Genomic DNA, 16,952 nt, shown 5'->3' with positions numbered 1-16,952 from the left:
CCCCAATAAAAATGGCACCTCACTTGCTTGGGCAGGCCTAGTGCCCGCGACAGGAAACGCAACATGGACACATCACATTTTTACATTGAAATCTGACATGTGTTTTGCAAAGTGCCTTCCCCTTCCATCCCTGCCCTGGAGGCGTGGAGCCGGTCCAAGGACGTAACTGTTATGTCCTTGGCTGCGAAGAGGTTAAAGGAAAACGGAATGCATTTAAAAATGAAAAATGCAAAGTTTTCTTTTCATTTTTTAAGAGTAGGCAGTTGTCCGTGGGACCACTGCCTGTTCTTAAAAAACTTTTTTCGCTTCCATTCACAAAGGGGGAAGGGGTCCCTTAGAGACCCCTGTCCGTTTGCAAATGGGTTAGCACCAATTTGAAATTGGTGATAACTGCAATTGTTTTGCGACGACATTCACGGTCACAAAACAATCACACATACTGCTGCAATTCGGTATTGGCAAGGGACACCCTTGACACGCCCCTTCCTAATACTGTATCGGTATGTAGTCGCAAATCCAATTTGCGATTCAGTAACAAGTTACCAAATCGCAAATTGGATTTGATACATACCAAAATGCATTTTTGCGATCGCAAACGCACAAAAATGATTGATACATCAGGCCCCTAATTGGTATAACTTCTATGCATGCTACAACACTTCTAGGTGGTTGTATAGTCTTTAATCCTTAACGCACAACCAACACACTTGGAGCCCCAAGCTTTAGGTGCCGAACAATATGCCCTTACCTAGCAAAAAATATATCAAAACTATGAAATAATGAAATCCTATGTACAAAAACTATCATCTAACTCAAAACTACTATCTAACTCAAAGGAGTTTTCCCAGTTAACATTTGAAAAATATGACATTTCTGAATGGTCTAGCAGCAGGAAGGTTATTCCAGTGTGTGGCACCTGCCACTGTGTGTAATATTCCTCCAGGTATGGAGTATTGAGCGCCACTTAAGTCACCGGGAAGGACCCTCCATGGAGAGATGGATTCATTGTCATTTCAGTGTCACTGCAAAGAGAGATGCTGTCGGCTGGAAGTACATCATGATTGGAATCTGAAGGAGGAAGCTCAGAAACACTATTTCCACTCGGAAACAGTACAAACCCTTTACGTTGGTTCTGTCACTTGTCCCCCTGGTGGTCATTTTTTGTCCTGAGGTCAATAATCTTCCGGTGGAAAACACATCAAGAGTTGAAAAATGTTTGAGAAACCTGTGGCTCAGTTAGAGCTGCAGGGTCACTTGTCAACTCACTCTAAGTCTTCAATAACTCCTGTGGCGTGTTCTTTGATGCAAATGGTTTAAGCGTTGAGCTTTCTCACTCTGCTGTAAGAGCAGAGGGGTAAATAGTGCATGTGAACGGCAGTCGTCACGGGCACGACCCACCACCTCATGCACTGTGGTACTGCGCGGTCCCAGCCCAGCAAGCATCACTGCCCTGGTGACAATCCCTTCGGCTCTCAGGCTACCATCCACAGCCCTCTGTCGCACTGTCCTTCACAGGGAAGGGTTGTGTACCCGGCCGATGTGTATGTGATGGACACGGAGGGCCTGCGTGCCTACCTGATGTGTTTATGTGATGGACCGAGAAAGAGCTTAGCCGATGGACACAGAGTGGGTGTGTACATCCCCAATGTTGTTATGTTATGGACGGGTGGGGTGTGTACATACATGATGAGTATATCTGATAGACAAGGAGGCGTGGCCTGATGGACGGGTGGAGTGTGTACATACATGATGAGTATATCTGATAGACAAAGAGGAGTGGGCCTGATGGACGGGTGGGGTGTGTACATACATGATGAGTATATCTGATAGACAAGGAGGAGTGGGCCTGATGGACGGGTGGGGGGGGTGTACATACATGATGAGTATATCTGATAGACAAGGAGGCGTGGGCCTGATGGACGGGCAGAGTGTGTACATACATGATGAGTATATCTCAAAGATAAGGAGGCGTGGGCCTAATGGACGGGTGGGGGTGTGTACATACATGATGATATCTGATAGACAAGCAGGCGTGTGCCTGATGGACAGGTGGGGGTGTGTACATACATGATGATATCTGATAGACAAGGAGGCGTGGGCAGGATGGACAGGTGGGGTGTGTACATACATGATGATATCTGATAGACAGGCAGGCGTGGGCCTGATGGACAGGTGGGGATGTGTACATACATGATGATATCTGATAGACAAGGAGGAGTGGGCCTGATGGACGGGTGGGGTGTGTACATACATGATGAGTATATCTGATAGACAAGGAGGAGTGGGCCTGATGGACGGGTGGGGTGTGTACATACATAATGATATCTGATAGACAAGCAGGCGTGTGCCTGATGGACATGTGGGGGTGTGTACATACATGATGAGCATATCTTATAGACAAGGAGGCGTGGGCCCAATGGACGGGTGGGGTGTGTGCATACATGAGTATATCTGATAGACAAAGAGGCGTGGGCCCGATGGATGGGAGGGGGTGTGTACATACATGATGAGTATATCTTATAGACAAGGAGGAGTGGGCAGGATGGACGGGTGGGGGGGGTGTGCATACATGATGAGTATATCTGATAGACAAGGAGGCGTGGGCCTGATGGACGGGTGGGGTGTGTACATACATGATGAGTATATCCGATAGACAAGCAGGCGTGGGCCTGATGGATGGGTGGAGGTGAGTACATACATGATGATATTTGATAGACAAGGAGGCCTGGGCATGATGGACGGGTGGGGGGGTGTACATACATGATGAGCATATCTCATGCTGGGCCTGATGGACTGGGGTGTGTGCATACATGATGAGTATATCTGATAGACAAGGAGGCGTGGGCCCGATGGACGGGTGGGGTGTGTACATACATGATGAGTATATCTGATAGACAAGGAGACGTGGGCCTAATGGACGGGTGGGGTGTGTACATACATGATGAGTATATCTGATAGACAAGCAGGCGTGGGCCTGATGGACAGGTGGGGGTGTGTACATACATGATGAGTATATCTGATAGAAAAGGAGGCGTGGGCAGGATGGACGGGTGGGGTGTGTGCATACATGATGAGTATATCTGATAGACAAGGAGGCGTGGGCAGGATGGGCAGGTGTGTACATACATGATGAGTATTTCTGATAGAAAAGGAGGCGTGGGCAGGATGGACGGGTGGGGTGTGTGCATACATGATGAGTATATCTGATAGACAAGGAGGCGTTGGCAGGATGGGCAGGTGTGTACATACATGATGAGTATATCTGATAGACAAGGAGGCGTGGGCAGGATGGACGGGTGGGGTGTGTGCATACATGATGAGTATATCTGATAGACAACGAGGTGTGGGCCTGATGGACGGGTGGGGGTGTGTACATACATGATGAGTATATCTGATAGACAAGGAGGCGTGGGCACCATGGACGGGTGGGGTGTGTACATCCATGATGAGTATATCTGATAGACAAGGAGGCGTGGGCCAGATGGACGGGTTGGGTGTGTACATACATGATGAGTATATCTGATAGACAAGGAGGTGTGGTCCTGATGGACAGGTGGGGGTGTGTACATACATGATGAGTATATCCGATAGACAAGGAGTCATGGGCCTGATGGATGGGTTGGGTGTGTACATACATGATGAGTATATCTGATAGACAAGGAGGCGTGGTCCTGATGGACTGGTGGGGGTGTGTACATACATGATGAGTATATCTGATAGACAAGGAGGCATGGGCCTGATGGACGGGTGGGGTGTGTACATACATGATGAGTATATCTGATAGACCAGGAGTCATGGGCCTGATGAACGGGTGGGGTGTGTGCATAAATGATGAGCATATCTGATAGACAAGGAGGTGTGGGCCTGATGGACGGGTGGGTGGGTGTACATACATTATGAGTACATCTGATAGACAAGGAGGCTTGGGCCCGATGGACGGATGGGGTGTGTACATACATGATGAGTATATGTGACAGACAAGGAGGCGTGGGCCTGATGGACACAGAGTGGGGGTGTTCATTCCCAATGTTGTTATGTTATGGACAGGAAGGGTAGACCTGATGGAAGGGTGGGGTGTGTACATACATGATGAGTATATCTGATAGACAAGGAGGCGTGAGCCCGATGGACGGGTGGGGTGTGTACACTACATAATGAGTACATGTGATGAATAGAGATGGTTGTGCCCGATGGACGGATGCAGAGAGAGTCTGTACATACCTGAGGTGTATATGTGTTGGGTGTGCCTGATGGACGGGAAGTGGTGAGTACATGAAATGGACACAGTGGGGTGTGCCTGATGGACGGGAGGTGGTGAGTACATGTGATGGACACAGTGGGCCATGCGGATGGACGGGAGGTGGCAAGTACGTGATGGACACAGTGGGGTGTGCCTAATGGATGGGTGGTGGCGAGTACATAAAATGGACACAGTGGCTGTGGCCCTGATGGACGGGTGGTGGTGAGTATATGTGATGGACACAGTGGGGTGTGCCTGATGGACGGAAGGTGGCGAGTACATGGGTTGGACACAGTGGGGTGTGGACAGGGAGACAGGTGTGTACATATCTAATGTGCATATGAAATGGGAAGGGAGGTGTGCACCTGATGGACAGGGAAGAATGACCTATGGGAGGTTATGGTAACTTGGCTTGTTCACATCAGTGTGTGGTGTTGTATAGGGTTTTAGCTGATAAATGAAATGTTCCAAATTCTCAGAGCTAAAACTGAAAAGACAGTGTTGGTTTCCTAGTGCCTGCACACTCAGTTATCCTGCTGTCATCCTAGAGCCCCAGTGCCTATGTAATGCTCTGCTGGGCCTGAAATCAAGACCCAGAACATATCTCTGAGCTGCAGGTGAGGGCCTTCCCATTAAAAACCTGTGGATCACTTCCACACGGTGAGGCGATAGACCTCCTACAAGCATCTGCACACACAACAGTTCTACACTAGGTTGTTTCGCTCCAACATACCCAACGCAGCAGCACTCACACACGCTTACTTGGACACTAGGTGCGTCTTCATCACACTGATGATCACAGAGGAGTCGTTTAGTTGCTGCAGAAAAGACAAGACATTAAAAGGTAGGATACACAAAGAGTGTGGTACCATCAGCCCAGGCTTTCACACAGTGTCACATTCCATACTCACAAGGGTCTCACCCGCCCGGAGGATGGGCACCTTGCGGTAGCTGGAAAACTTGATCTCACTCCTCAGCACAGGGTTCACCTCCACAATTTCATGGGGTACCTTGTGGTAGTCAAGGAATGCCCGGACCTTGCTGCAAAAGGGACACGTCTGATATTGGTAGAGAGTCAAAGGAAGATCACCTTCAGAGAGCTGCAAAAGAAAATACCCAGGACTCTTATAAGAAAACAATGAAATGCCATTAGGGCAAGCAAAGAGCCAAGAGAGTCACTTTCGCCACCAACCAGCATGCCTTGGAACAGGAAATGACACTAAGTGTCATGGGAACTTCACAAGGATATCTGGTTCAATTGCGGGGGCTTGTGGTACAGAGACTCTTTCAGAGCCAGCAGTCACAGGTTCTTTGGGCATCAGAGGCCATTTCATGGTAGCGTTAAGGAACATTTGTGGTCATAAGAGGGTATTGGGTGTACATGCGATTTGGGAAAGAATATAGAACTGACGAGAAAGTGGGAAAACTGATGGGCTACAGAACAAGCAGTGGACTTCCCCTGGCCAAATCTTCTATTACGAGGTTAAAGGAAGCCCTGAAGATTTTTCAGAGGATCCGTGAAGGAACCAGGAAAAACCTGCAAGAGTAGGAGAGGAATTTCCTCAGGGGACACGAATGCTGTTGTGGAGATAGTGTGTACGGGCCTCTACATGTGTAGGATTGCAGGATGGATACCTTTTAACATGTAGGAGATGCTGGGTGTTAGAAATGGGGTCTCTAATTGGCAGTTGGTTTGCACCCTGTCCAAGTAGGGACCCTCAATGTAGTCAGGATAAGGGAGATACCCGCTCAGATAACCCCTGCTCACCCCCTTGGTAGCTTGGCACGAGCAGTCAGGCTTATCTCAGAAGCAATGTGTAAAGCATTTGCACATAACACGCAGTAATAAATGAAGACACTACAAAAGGACACCAACCCAGTTTTAGAAAAACAGCCAATATTAATCTATATAAAACAAGACCAAATATGATAAAAATCCACCATACAGTAATAAATGTATGAATTCTGCAAGATGTACTCAAAAATGCAGTTCCTTGAAGGTGATAGCTCCACCTGGGGCTATCACGGCGTCGTGATCAACAAAACCAACAGTTCAGGCCAGCTACGGTGTCGGCAAACAGTACCTTTGGAATTGCAGGACGTCGTGATCCTCGTAGTGAGCTCCGGAGAGCTGCATCACTGGCGTCACGGTGTCGGTTCCAGAGTCGGTGCGAGAGTCTTCGGGCCCTTGAGGTCACACGCATTGCAGATCCAACTCTGGGCTGATGAAGTCAGGAGTGCAGGCATGGATGGCGTCGGGGCTGTGGTGCGAAGCGGGACGAGGCGACATGCGGTGCCCACAGGTCACGGTGCAGGCAGCGGCTCGGTGACAGCGCCCAGCGACATCGGAGAGACCAGGGCCGCAGTGTGAAGCGGTGCGACGTGCGGTGTCACCAGGTCACGTTGCAGGCAGCGTCGTTGTTGTTGTTGCTGAAGCGTTGTCGTCAGTAGGCCCAAGCCAGCGGTGCGGGACGGTGCTTTGTGACCCTCACGAGCAGTGTCCACAGGCCACAGTGCAGGTAGGATACCTGGTGACGACACTGGAATAGATGATGCTAGCGTCAGTGGACCGGGGCTGCGGCGCGGGCGGGATGGTGTTTCGTGTACCACAGGCCACGGTGCAGGCAGTAGCTCCAGTGTCAGCAGGAGCGCCATCATCGGGGGTGCCCAGGCTGCGGTGTCAGTAGGCAATGGCGGAATTCGATGCCCACAGGTCGCGTTGTGAGTAGAGGCTGGGTGAAGTCGTCCGATCACGATGTCAGTGAGACCAGGGTCGTGGTGCGAAGCACGGCATTGTGACTCTGTACGGCATCGGCAGGACACGGTGCAGGCCAGCTGCTTTATTGGCGGCGTTGCAGTGGTTTCTCCTCTTGAAAAGCACAAAACACACAGTTCCCAGTGCTGCAGGTCGAGGAAACTGAAGTCTTTGGTGTCCCTGAGACTTCCAACAGGTGGCAAGCTCTACTCCAAGCCCTTGGAGAACTTTCTCAAGCAGGACACACAGCAAAGTTCACCCTTTGCACTCTTTTCAGGCAGAAGCAGCAACTGCAGGCCAGTCCAGCAAAGCAACACAGAAAGGGACAGTACTCCTACTCCAGCTCTTTTCCTTGGCAGAGGTTCCTCTTGATTCCAGAAAGATTCTAGAAGTCTGGGGTTTTGGATCTTCTTCTTAAACCCCGTTCTGCCTTTGAAGTTGGCAAACTTCAAAGCAAAGTCTCAAGTGTTTGCAAGATCTTTCCTTGTCGTGGCCAGGCCAGGCCCCAGACGCATACTAGGGGGTTGGAGATTGCATTGTGTGAGGGCAGACACAGCCCTTTTGCGTGTAAGCGGCCCCTCTTCCCTCCACTCTAGCCCAGATGGCCCATCAGGATATGCAGGCTACACCCCAGACCCCTTTGGGTCACTATCTAGCACAAATTCACAACAGCCCAACTGTCAAACTAACCCAGACGGGGAATCCACAAACAGGCAGAGTCACATTATGGTTTAAGCAAGAAAATGCCTACTTTCTAAAAGTGGCATTTTCAAACTCACAATCTAAAAAGCAACCTCACTAAAAGATGTATTTTTCAATTGCGAGTTCCAAGACCCCAAACTCTAAATTTCTATCTGCCCTCAAAGGGAATCCGTGCTTTAAAGTTGTTTAAAGGCAGCCCCCATGTTAACCTATGGAGGGAGATAGGCCTTGCAATAGTGAAACCCGAGTTTGGCAGTATTTTCACTGTTAGGACATGTATAACACACCAGTATATGTCTTACCTTTTAAATACACTGCACCCAGCCCCTGGAGCTACCTAGTCTTTGGAGGACCCAGTAATGTAGGGGGCCCAGAAAGCGGCTTGAAAGTAAAAAGGCCTAAAAATCTCACTAAAAGGGCCAGAGCGATGCACTGTTGTAGGAATACTTTCCCCCACTCTTTCATTGATTGCATCTTCAAAGTGAACAACAAAGTCCTGCTGCCAGTGAATCTATTCTGAAGCCAAGAAATTCCACAGGCCTGTGTGGAACTATGTCTGATTTTGCTGCATTATCAAACTACTATTCATTTCACAGATTTCTTGGGGGAAGAGATATGTAGGGGGTTGGTGAAAAAGAAAACTGAAACACAATGGAATAATTCTACTTCAAAATGATGTCCAAGTCCTGGGGTGCAGAGACTGTCCAATGTAGGTGAATCTGTAAAACACAGAGAATCCTGTAATGTGGGTGAAAGTTAGGAACCAGTCAGTAGGCATCCTTCAAGTTCATGCAGACCATCAAGCCTTCACTTAGCAAAATCCCTCAGAAGGTGGAAACGCCAGAGGTGGGGGACTGGTTGGGACGCCAGGGCTACCCAAAGCCGGGGAAAAAGAACACGCTGTTCTTTAGTACATGCAAAATATCCAGCCGCTGTCCACACCAGCGTCTCGAGGTGACTCCCACAAAAGTGGAGGCACAAGCTGAAACGGACAAGGTGGTAGCAGTGGGAGCCACTGGAAAGACACTCTGGACATTCGGATGAAGGCACATCCGCTTCCAGGGAGGACATGGAATGACTTGGGGTGAAGGGTTGTTTTCAGCCCGCAGTATAAGGTGATAGGGAGGGTGGGTTGGGTGAGGGTGGCTGCCGCGAAGCAGATTGGCCACTGGACATGGAGCCAAGGGAGGTCTGTCAGGGGGTTCTGAAACAATGCCCCACAACTGTGTCACTGACTACATCTCACACACTGAGGGATGGCATTTCCCGTAAGATTCTATCCTGAAACGTACATGGCCTCAGAAATAAATTTAAAAGAGGGGTGGTCATAAATTACCTCGTCCAGCACTTACTGCACCTTATCCTCCCTCCAGGAAACACACCTGGCTGGCAACAACTGTGGGTTCCTGGGTAGGGGCCTCGTCCATGCCGGTTACCCCACCAGCTCCTGCTGTAGGGCTTACATTTAATCTCCTTTTTATTGGGTCGAGCATAGCAGCACGCAAGCGCTGCTTTTCTGACGTGTAGTTATCTATTTGGGCTTTTAAGCATGCCCATCTCACGCCCATCACTATCACTGTTTGATGGGCTTGCCCTTCAAAAATCCTTTGTTATCATTGGTAAATGCTTTCCGTTCGTCCCTCCTTGGGGCGGTTTGGTTACATCTTGGACATCGACCCAGTTACATGGCTAATTGCACTTTTTCCGATACGTTTGAATGTGAGTGAACTTCTTTTACCTTTTGTGTGTCTCCTTCACTCACGCTCTTACCGTGCCGCTTTGAATCAGCTCACTTATGTGAAACTGTATTACTTTTTGTAGGAAGCTGGCCTGGTGTGTGGTGGGTACCTGCGGTACTTACACCTTAAACCAGGTCCAGGTATCCCCTCTTAGTGAAGTGTAGGCCGTGTCTAGGAGCCAGGCTCTCTAGAGGTAGCTGTGGGTGAGCAGCCAAGGATTATCTAGGAGACATGCAAAGCTCAGGCAGTACCACTGTAGTCACACAGCACTTACACACATGAAGGAACCACACAGTGTTACAAAAATAAAGGTATTTTATTTTTGGAACAAATCACCACAAAATACTAAAAAGGTAACCCTCCAAATAGGAGGTAAGTAAACACAAAATATATACACTAGCAATCAGAAATGGGCATAGAAAACAGTGTAAATAGCAATAACTAACAGTGACCCTAGGGGGAGCACAAACCATATACTAAAAAAATAGAATGTGAACACAGGAGCTAAACTTAGGTAAATAGAATGTGTAGAGGGGAGCTGGGGGTACTAGAAAACCACAGAGATAAGTAATACAGTAACCCCAGTCGATCAGGAAAGCAGAAGTATATCACTGGAATTTCCCCAAACCACCCAAAAGGAGAAAAAGAAGACACCCAGACAAGACTGCAAGAAACCCAGTGTTGGATTCCTGAAGAAAGAAGACCTGCGGAGAGAGGGGACTAAGTCCAAGAGTCACAGTGGAGTCTACTACCCACCCCGCTGTACTTTCAGGTGTTGCTCAACGGTGATGAAGAACAGGTCAACACTACAGTCCTGGAGCCGGAGAGGACTTTCTGATGGATGCAGATGATGTCTCACACTGGAGTGAGAATTGCAGACTGCTGTCGCTGCAGGAATTCCACCAACAAGCCTTGGCAAAGGCAAACTCGCGGTTAGAGGAAAAGTGGTGCTGCCGGGACCAGCAAGGCCTAGGAGGACTCAACCCAGGAGGGAGAGTCACAGGGGACCCTCGGCATCACAGAGAGTCCAGAAGAGCAGAGGCAGCACCCACAGGATGGGGACACAGGAGTCGCAGAAGGAGCCCATGCAGCACTACAAAAGAGGCTCCCACACCACCGGAGAACCACACAGGAGGCTGTGCTTTGCAGGAAGGAGTACTGAGGGCTGGAGCTGCACGTCGCCTGAAGATCCCTTGGAGGAGATGCCAACAAGCCTTGGCAGCTGCAAAAGACGTGGTGCACGGGGGTGCTGTCCTGCGTGGGAAGGCACAGGCTTACCTCCACCAAAGTTGGACAGCTGGCAGAGAGGACCAAGAGGACTACGTGATGCAGAATCCATGCAGCTCAAGATGAAGGGAGATCCATGCAGCAGGTTGTCGCTTGCTGTAGGTGCCTGCGGTTTCAGGGGAGTGACTTTCACTCCATGGGAGATTCCTTCTTCTTCTTGTGCAGGCTGAAGAGTTAAGGTCTTCTGATGATGCACTGCCAGGGAAATGTTGCAAATCTGTCAAGAGTCGTGGAAACAAAGTTGCAGAATAGTCTTCTTCGTTGCTTGTAGTGTTGTCGGTTCCAGGAGGGTCCAGTTGCAGTTCCAGTGGCCAGAAGTCAAAGTGGAGGTTGCAGAGTAGCCCTGCTGGAGTCTTGCAAGCCAAATCTGAGGACCCACCCAAGAGAGACCCTAAAGAGCCCTGAAAGGGGGATTGGTCACCTAACCAGGAAAGCATCTATTAGGAGGGGGGCTTTGACGTCACCTGCCTGGCCTGGCCACTCAGATGGTCCCAGAGTTCCCTGCCAACCATGGACCATCTGGAGGAGCTCTGGGCACCACCCCTGGGGTGGTGATGGACAGGGGAGTGATCACTGCCCTGTCCATTGTCCAGTTTCATGCCAGAGCAGGGACTGGGGGTCCCTGAACCTGTGTGGACTGGTTTATGCACGGAGGGCACCAAATGTGCCCTTCAAAGCATACCAGTGGCTTAGGTAGGCCAGTCACACCTATTTCCAAAGGGAGAGGGTGTTACCTCCCTCTCCCAAAGGAAATTATTTGTTCTACCTTACTGGGCTCGATCAGATCAAGCAGCAGCTGGGCTGCATGGAAATCCCTGTATGACTGGTGGTAGCACTGCTGGGGGTCTGGTCAGGGGCCCCCAGAGAGCATGGAATCATCCTTCCAATACTTGCAACAGTACTGGGGTATGATTCCAATATGTTTGACACCAACCATGCCTAGGGTCAGAGTTACCATTATGTAGCTGGACATAGGTAGTGACCTATGACTGGTACACACGTAAAATGACGTCCTGCACTTAAGAAATCCAGGAAAATGGAGCTGGAATTCGTGGGGGGGTGCACCTCTGCTAGTGCAGGAGTGCCCTCACACTCAGGTACTTGCATTCTGCACTCTGGGCTAGGAGGGCCTGCCATAGGGGTGACTTGGTGCAGTGACCTGGTAGTGAAAGGGTGCATGCACCCTTTCATGCAGGATGCAATGGCAGGCTTGCAGAACACTTTGCATGGGCTCCCTATGGGTGGCTGTAGGATGTTGGCTCTGTATATACTATCTCAAAGTAAGAGATAGTGTACACAGAGTCCAAGGGTTCCCCTTAGTGGTAAGATAGTGGCAAAATTAGATAATTTGAATGCTCTATTTTGTGGTAGTGTGGTCGAGCAGTAGGCTTATCAGAGGGTAGTGTTAAGCATTGGTTATACACACACAGGCAATAAATGAGGAACACATGCTCAAAGACTTACTCCAGGTCAATAGGTTTTTATATAGAAAAATATATTTTCTTAATTTATTTTTAGAACCACAAGTTCAAGATTTGAAGTAAATACATAAAATGCAAGGTACTCCACACAGGTAAGTTAGGAACGTTGAATTAGAGCAATAACATACACAGTTTTTGTTAAAATGGCAATTAGCTATTTTAAAAGTAGACTGCAAAAATCAACAGTTCCTGGGGGAGGTAAGTATTGGTTAGATTGTGAGGTAAGTAAGACACTTACAAGTCTCAGTTCCTGGGCATAGGCAGCCCACCAATGGGGGAAATCAAGGCAACCCCAAAGTAACAACACCAGCAGCTCAGGGCTGGTCAGGTGCAGAGGTCAAAGAGTTGCCCAAAACACATAGGCGCCTATGGAGAACAGGGGTGCTCCGGTTCCAGTCTGCCAGCAGGTAAGTACCCGCGTCCTCGGGGGGCAGACCGGGGGGGACACACAAGTAGGCACACAAAACACACCCTCAGCGGCACAGGGGCGGCCGGGTGCAGTGTGCAAAGCAGGTGTCGGATTTTGTATTTTAAACAATGGAGGGACCCAGGGGTCACTCCAGTGGTGCAGGCAGGGCACAGGGGGGCTTCTTGGGCAAGCCACCGTCGGGCTAGGCAGAGGGTCACCTGGGGGTCATTCCTGCATGGAGGTTGGGTTCCTTCTGGTCCTGGGGGCTGCGGGTGCAGCGCTTGGTCCAGGCGTCGGGTCCCTCGTTACAGGCAGTCGCGGTCAGGGGGTGCCTCTGGATTCTCTCTGCATGCGTCGATGTGGGGCTCCAGGGGGGTTGTTTCGGGCTACTCACGAGGTTGCAGTCACCTGGGAGTCCTCCCTGTGGTGTTGGTTCTCAGGATCTTGAGCTGGGGTCGTCGGGTGCAGAGGGAGAAGTCTCACGCTTCCGGCGGGAACAGTGAAGTCCTTTAAAAGTTGCAAGATGTTGCAATATTGTTGCTGTTGTTGAGCAGAGCTGCTGCTCACAGGAGTTTCTTGGTCCTTAGGTTCAGGGCAGTCTTCTGAGGCTTCATAGGTCGCTTGTCCCTGTTGCGTTGCTGTTGCAGTTTTTCGAGTCAAGAGACAGGCCGGTAGGGCTGGGGCCAAAGCAGTTGTCTTCCGTCGTCTCTGCAGGGCTTTTAGGTCAGCAGTCCTTCTTCTTAGTTCAGGTTACAGGAATCTGATTTCCTGGGTTGCTGGGTTCCCCTTAATACTAAATTTAGGGGGGTGTTTAGGTCTGGGAGGGCAGTAGCCAATGGCTACTGTCCTGGAGGGTGGCTACACCCTCTTTGTGCCTCCTCCTGAGGGGAGGGGGGCACATCCCTAATCCTATTGGGGAAATCCTCCAAAACTAAGATGGAGGATTTCTAAAGGCAGGGGTCACCTCAGCTCAGGACACCTTATGGGCTGTCCTGACTGGTTGGTGAATCCTCCTTGTTTTTCTAATTATCTCCTCCAGCCTTGCCGCCAAAAGTGGGGGGCAGTGGGCGGCATCTCCACTAGCTGGGATGCCCTGTGGCGCTGTAACAAAGAGGGTGAGCCTTTGAGGCTCACCGCCAGTTGTTACAGTCCCTGCAGGGGGGGGGGGGGGGGGGAGAAGCACCTCCACCCAGTACAGGCTTTGTTCCTGGCCACAGAGTGACAAAGGCTCTCACCACATGTGGCCAGCAACTCGTCTGGTTGTGGCAGGCTAGCAGAAACTGGTCAGCCCCACACTAGAAGTCGGATTGGTATTCAGGGGGCATTTCTAAGATGCCCTCTGGGTGCATTTTACAATAAATTCCACACTGGCATCAGTGTGCATTTATTGTGCTGAGAAGTTTGATACCAAACTTACCCGATTTCAGTGTAGCTATTATGGAACTGTGGAGTTCGTGTGTGACAAACTCCCAGACCATATACTCTTATGGCTACCCTGCACTTACAATGTCTAAGGTTTTGCTTAGACACTGTAGGGACATAATGCTCATGCACATATGTCCTCACCTGTGGTATGGTGCACCCTGCCTAGGGCTGTAAGGCCTGCTAGAGGGGTGACTTACCTATGCCACAGGCAGTGTGAGGTTGGTATGGCACTCTGGGGGGAGTGCCATGTCGACTTAGTCATTTTCTCCCCACCAGCACACACAAGCTGTGAGGCAGTGTGCATCTGCCGAGTGAGGGGTCCCCAGGGTGGCATAAGAAATGCTGCAGCCCTTAGAGATCTTCCCTGGCATCAGGGCTCTTGGTACTAGAGGTACCATTTACAAGGGACTTATCTGAGTGCCAGGGCTGTGCCAATTGTGGAAGCAAAGGTACAGTTTAGGAAAGAACAGTGGTGCTGGGGCATGGTTAGCAGGGTCCCAGTACACTTTCAATCATAACTTGGCATCAGCAAAAGGCAAAAAGTCAGGGGGTAACCATGCCAAGGAGGCATGTCCTTACAGTGGCATAATACATGCTGCAGCCCATGGGGAACCCCTTGGCACCCTAATGCCATGGGTACCTAGGTACCATGTAATAGGACTTACATAGGGGCACCAGTATGCCAAATGTGGGGTGAAAAATAGGAGCGCATAGTCACTGGGGTCCTGGCTAGCAGTAAACACAGTCAAACACACTGACAAACAGGCAAAAAGTGGGGGTAACCATGCTAGAAAGAGGCTACTTTCCTACACGTTTCATTTTTTATTTATGTGGCACGAAAAGTCCTGTTAGCACTTTAAAACGCTAACAGCTCTATCTCGAGCAAATGGGAGACCTGCTGCATTGCAAATGCTTGTTTCATTTTCCTTTTTAAACAATCCTTATTTTTCTAATGGTGGTTTGACGTTTTTTTTCTAGTATGAGAATGTGCCGCGCATGCATTTATTCTTGGTCGGCATTGTCATCATGAAGTCTGCACAATTATTTCCAGGGTCAAACTAATGATACTGCTCTGCACCTGTGGCACAGTATGATAAGGATGGCGTTTTATTATTTGAGCAGCTGAACTCGTGAGAGGCACTCAGCGCTGAGATTATCATGGAACTGCTTTGTGCAGCCCACCAATTAACATAGGTGAATTGTATTTTTCACCATTCTAATAATGCTTATTACAATGCTATATCACATCTGCTTAATAATTGCAGCTTATGTCCTATATACAAGGATAAGAGCATTTTAATAAATATTTGAAAATGCATTTTCGTGTCTTTTTTTTGTAAGACCTTGGGCATGCTGTGGGTTTTGTAAATAGAAGCACTTGTGCCTGAAATCAGCAAACTGTTGAGAGTGACTCAGTCTGCCTCTAAGCCCTCTCACATTATTTCCACCACTTTGGAGAGGCGCCCCACAGTATATGCAAGACACTGGAAGGGGCCAAAGTGGGCTTATTTGGCGAATGGCCATGCATAGCTGGATGCCACAGTATCGGAACACATTTGTTTCATGAGTTGGGCCACAGTCCTCCCGCCTTGGCTCCATCACAAAACTCTATAAAGCAGCAAGTCTCCTCGATTGTGTTACTGAGCCGGTAACAGATTAATAACACTGCACAGCCTCTTCCCCCTGCGCCCTGTCTATCTGGAAGATCGGATGTTTGGAGGCCCAAGACTTCTGTGAGGCCAGGCGGCTCAACTTCATCTGAAGGGAAGGGCTCCTGGGATATAGTGATAATGACATTCCTTGCAGAGGTCCTGCTGGTAGGGTGCAAGCTGTTCCCCGTTTTTTGCTGCACCGGACTGATTCCTACAAAATACTCTGTATCCATATTAACCAGTGCTAGTCCCCGGAGGAGTGAAATAGTGGATTGCTTTTATTATCTAGAGTTTAGTGATAATGTTGTAACCCAGAATACTAAATCTATCTGTGTGTTATACTTGTTTGACCCATATAGAGGAAAGTACAGCCGCCTAGGTCTTGAACTCCTGTTAATTGGGCTGTTAACCTATCTGGATGTTACTATAAACTAGTTTACTTTGGGGCGGCAAGCCTTAGATAATTTTCTGCCATCCTCTCCCTGATGTAATAATTTCGCAGGAGGTGTTCTAACACTACTGCCCCCCTTTCCACTATGGTGAAACGAAAAGGCGGCAATAACTCACTCCACACAGGGAAAGCAAAAATAAAAACAGCCACGACCTGCAGCTGAGAAGTGCACTTTAGATGAAATAAATGTACAGTTAGAATAAGTTGAAGGCCTCTTAGCTAAAGGCGAAAGGGAAACAGCCAGCGAAGGGCAGAAAGGCAATATTGAATAATTACCTTTAAAAAATCTGAGGGTTCTGAAATACTGGCTCACACCACCGTAGATACTAATAATAGTACTTCTCCAAAACCTCCGATTCGATGGCAAAGCCCGGCAATACACCAGCCGCCTGGTTCAATTACTGCAACACCTGTAATAACTACTGAACGTAGCAACTAGTTTGAAGCTTTAGGGACTAAAGAAGAACCAACTACGGACAATACACTGTTACAAACAACCCACAGTAGCACTTTTCCTGCTGTAGTGATTCCACAAACTCGAAGCTAACTTCTTTAAAGATTGAATCCAACATCATCCTTGTCTGCCAACGTCAAGCTGAGGAACCCGTGACAGCTAAGGCAGGAGAAACCACCCCAACAGGATTATTATGAGCAATGCGTCCACTCTCAGAAATGAGTTCCTCATACTTCAGTGTCAAGCTTCCCCATCTTACATACCTTAAACAAACTTTAGAGGAAGTTTCTAGAAACCCCCCTCCTGTTGAGTCAGTTGTGATATTTCAAGCGCTGCCCATACAGGGTCTGTGTTAAA

At 49.1% G+C, this 16,952-nt stretch overlaps 1 protein-coding gene across 2 annotated transcripts in view; it reads right to left on the bottom strand.

Moving 5' to 3' along the window:
• Window positions 1–16,952, bottom strand: part of PTGES2 (prostaglandin E synthase 2) — a 54,906-nt gene that overhangs the window by 30,319 nt on the left and 7,635 nt on the right. For both annotated transcript variants that reach the window (XM_069236991.1, XM_069236990.1), the window contains exons 2-3: window positions 5,152–5,340; window positions 5,003–5,058 (exon numbers count right to left, since the gene is read on the bottom strand). In XM_069236991.1, the coding sequence (XP_069093092.1) occupies window positions 5,003–5,058; window positions 5,152–5,340 (245 nt within the window). The remainder of the gene's footprint in view (window positions 1–5,002; window positions 5,059–5,151; window positions 5,341–16,952) is intronic.

Source organism: Pleurodeles waltl, chromosome 6, assembly GCF_031143425.1.
Source record: "Pleurodeles waltl isolate 20211129_DDA chromosome 6, aPleWal1.hap1.20221129, whole genome shotgun sequence".
NCBI lineage: Eukaryota > Metazoa > Chordata > Amphibia > Caudata > Salamandridae > Pleurodeles > Pleurodeles waltl.
The sequence above is the reverse complement of the archived record's forward strand: the minus strand, read 5'-3'. Positions and strand labels throughout refer to the sequence as shown.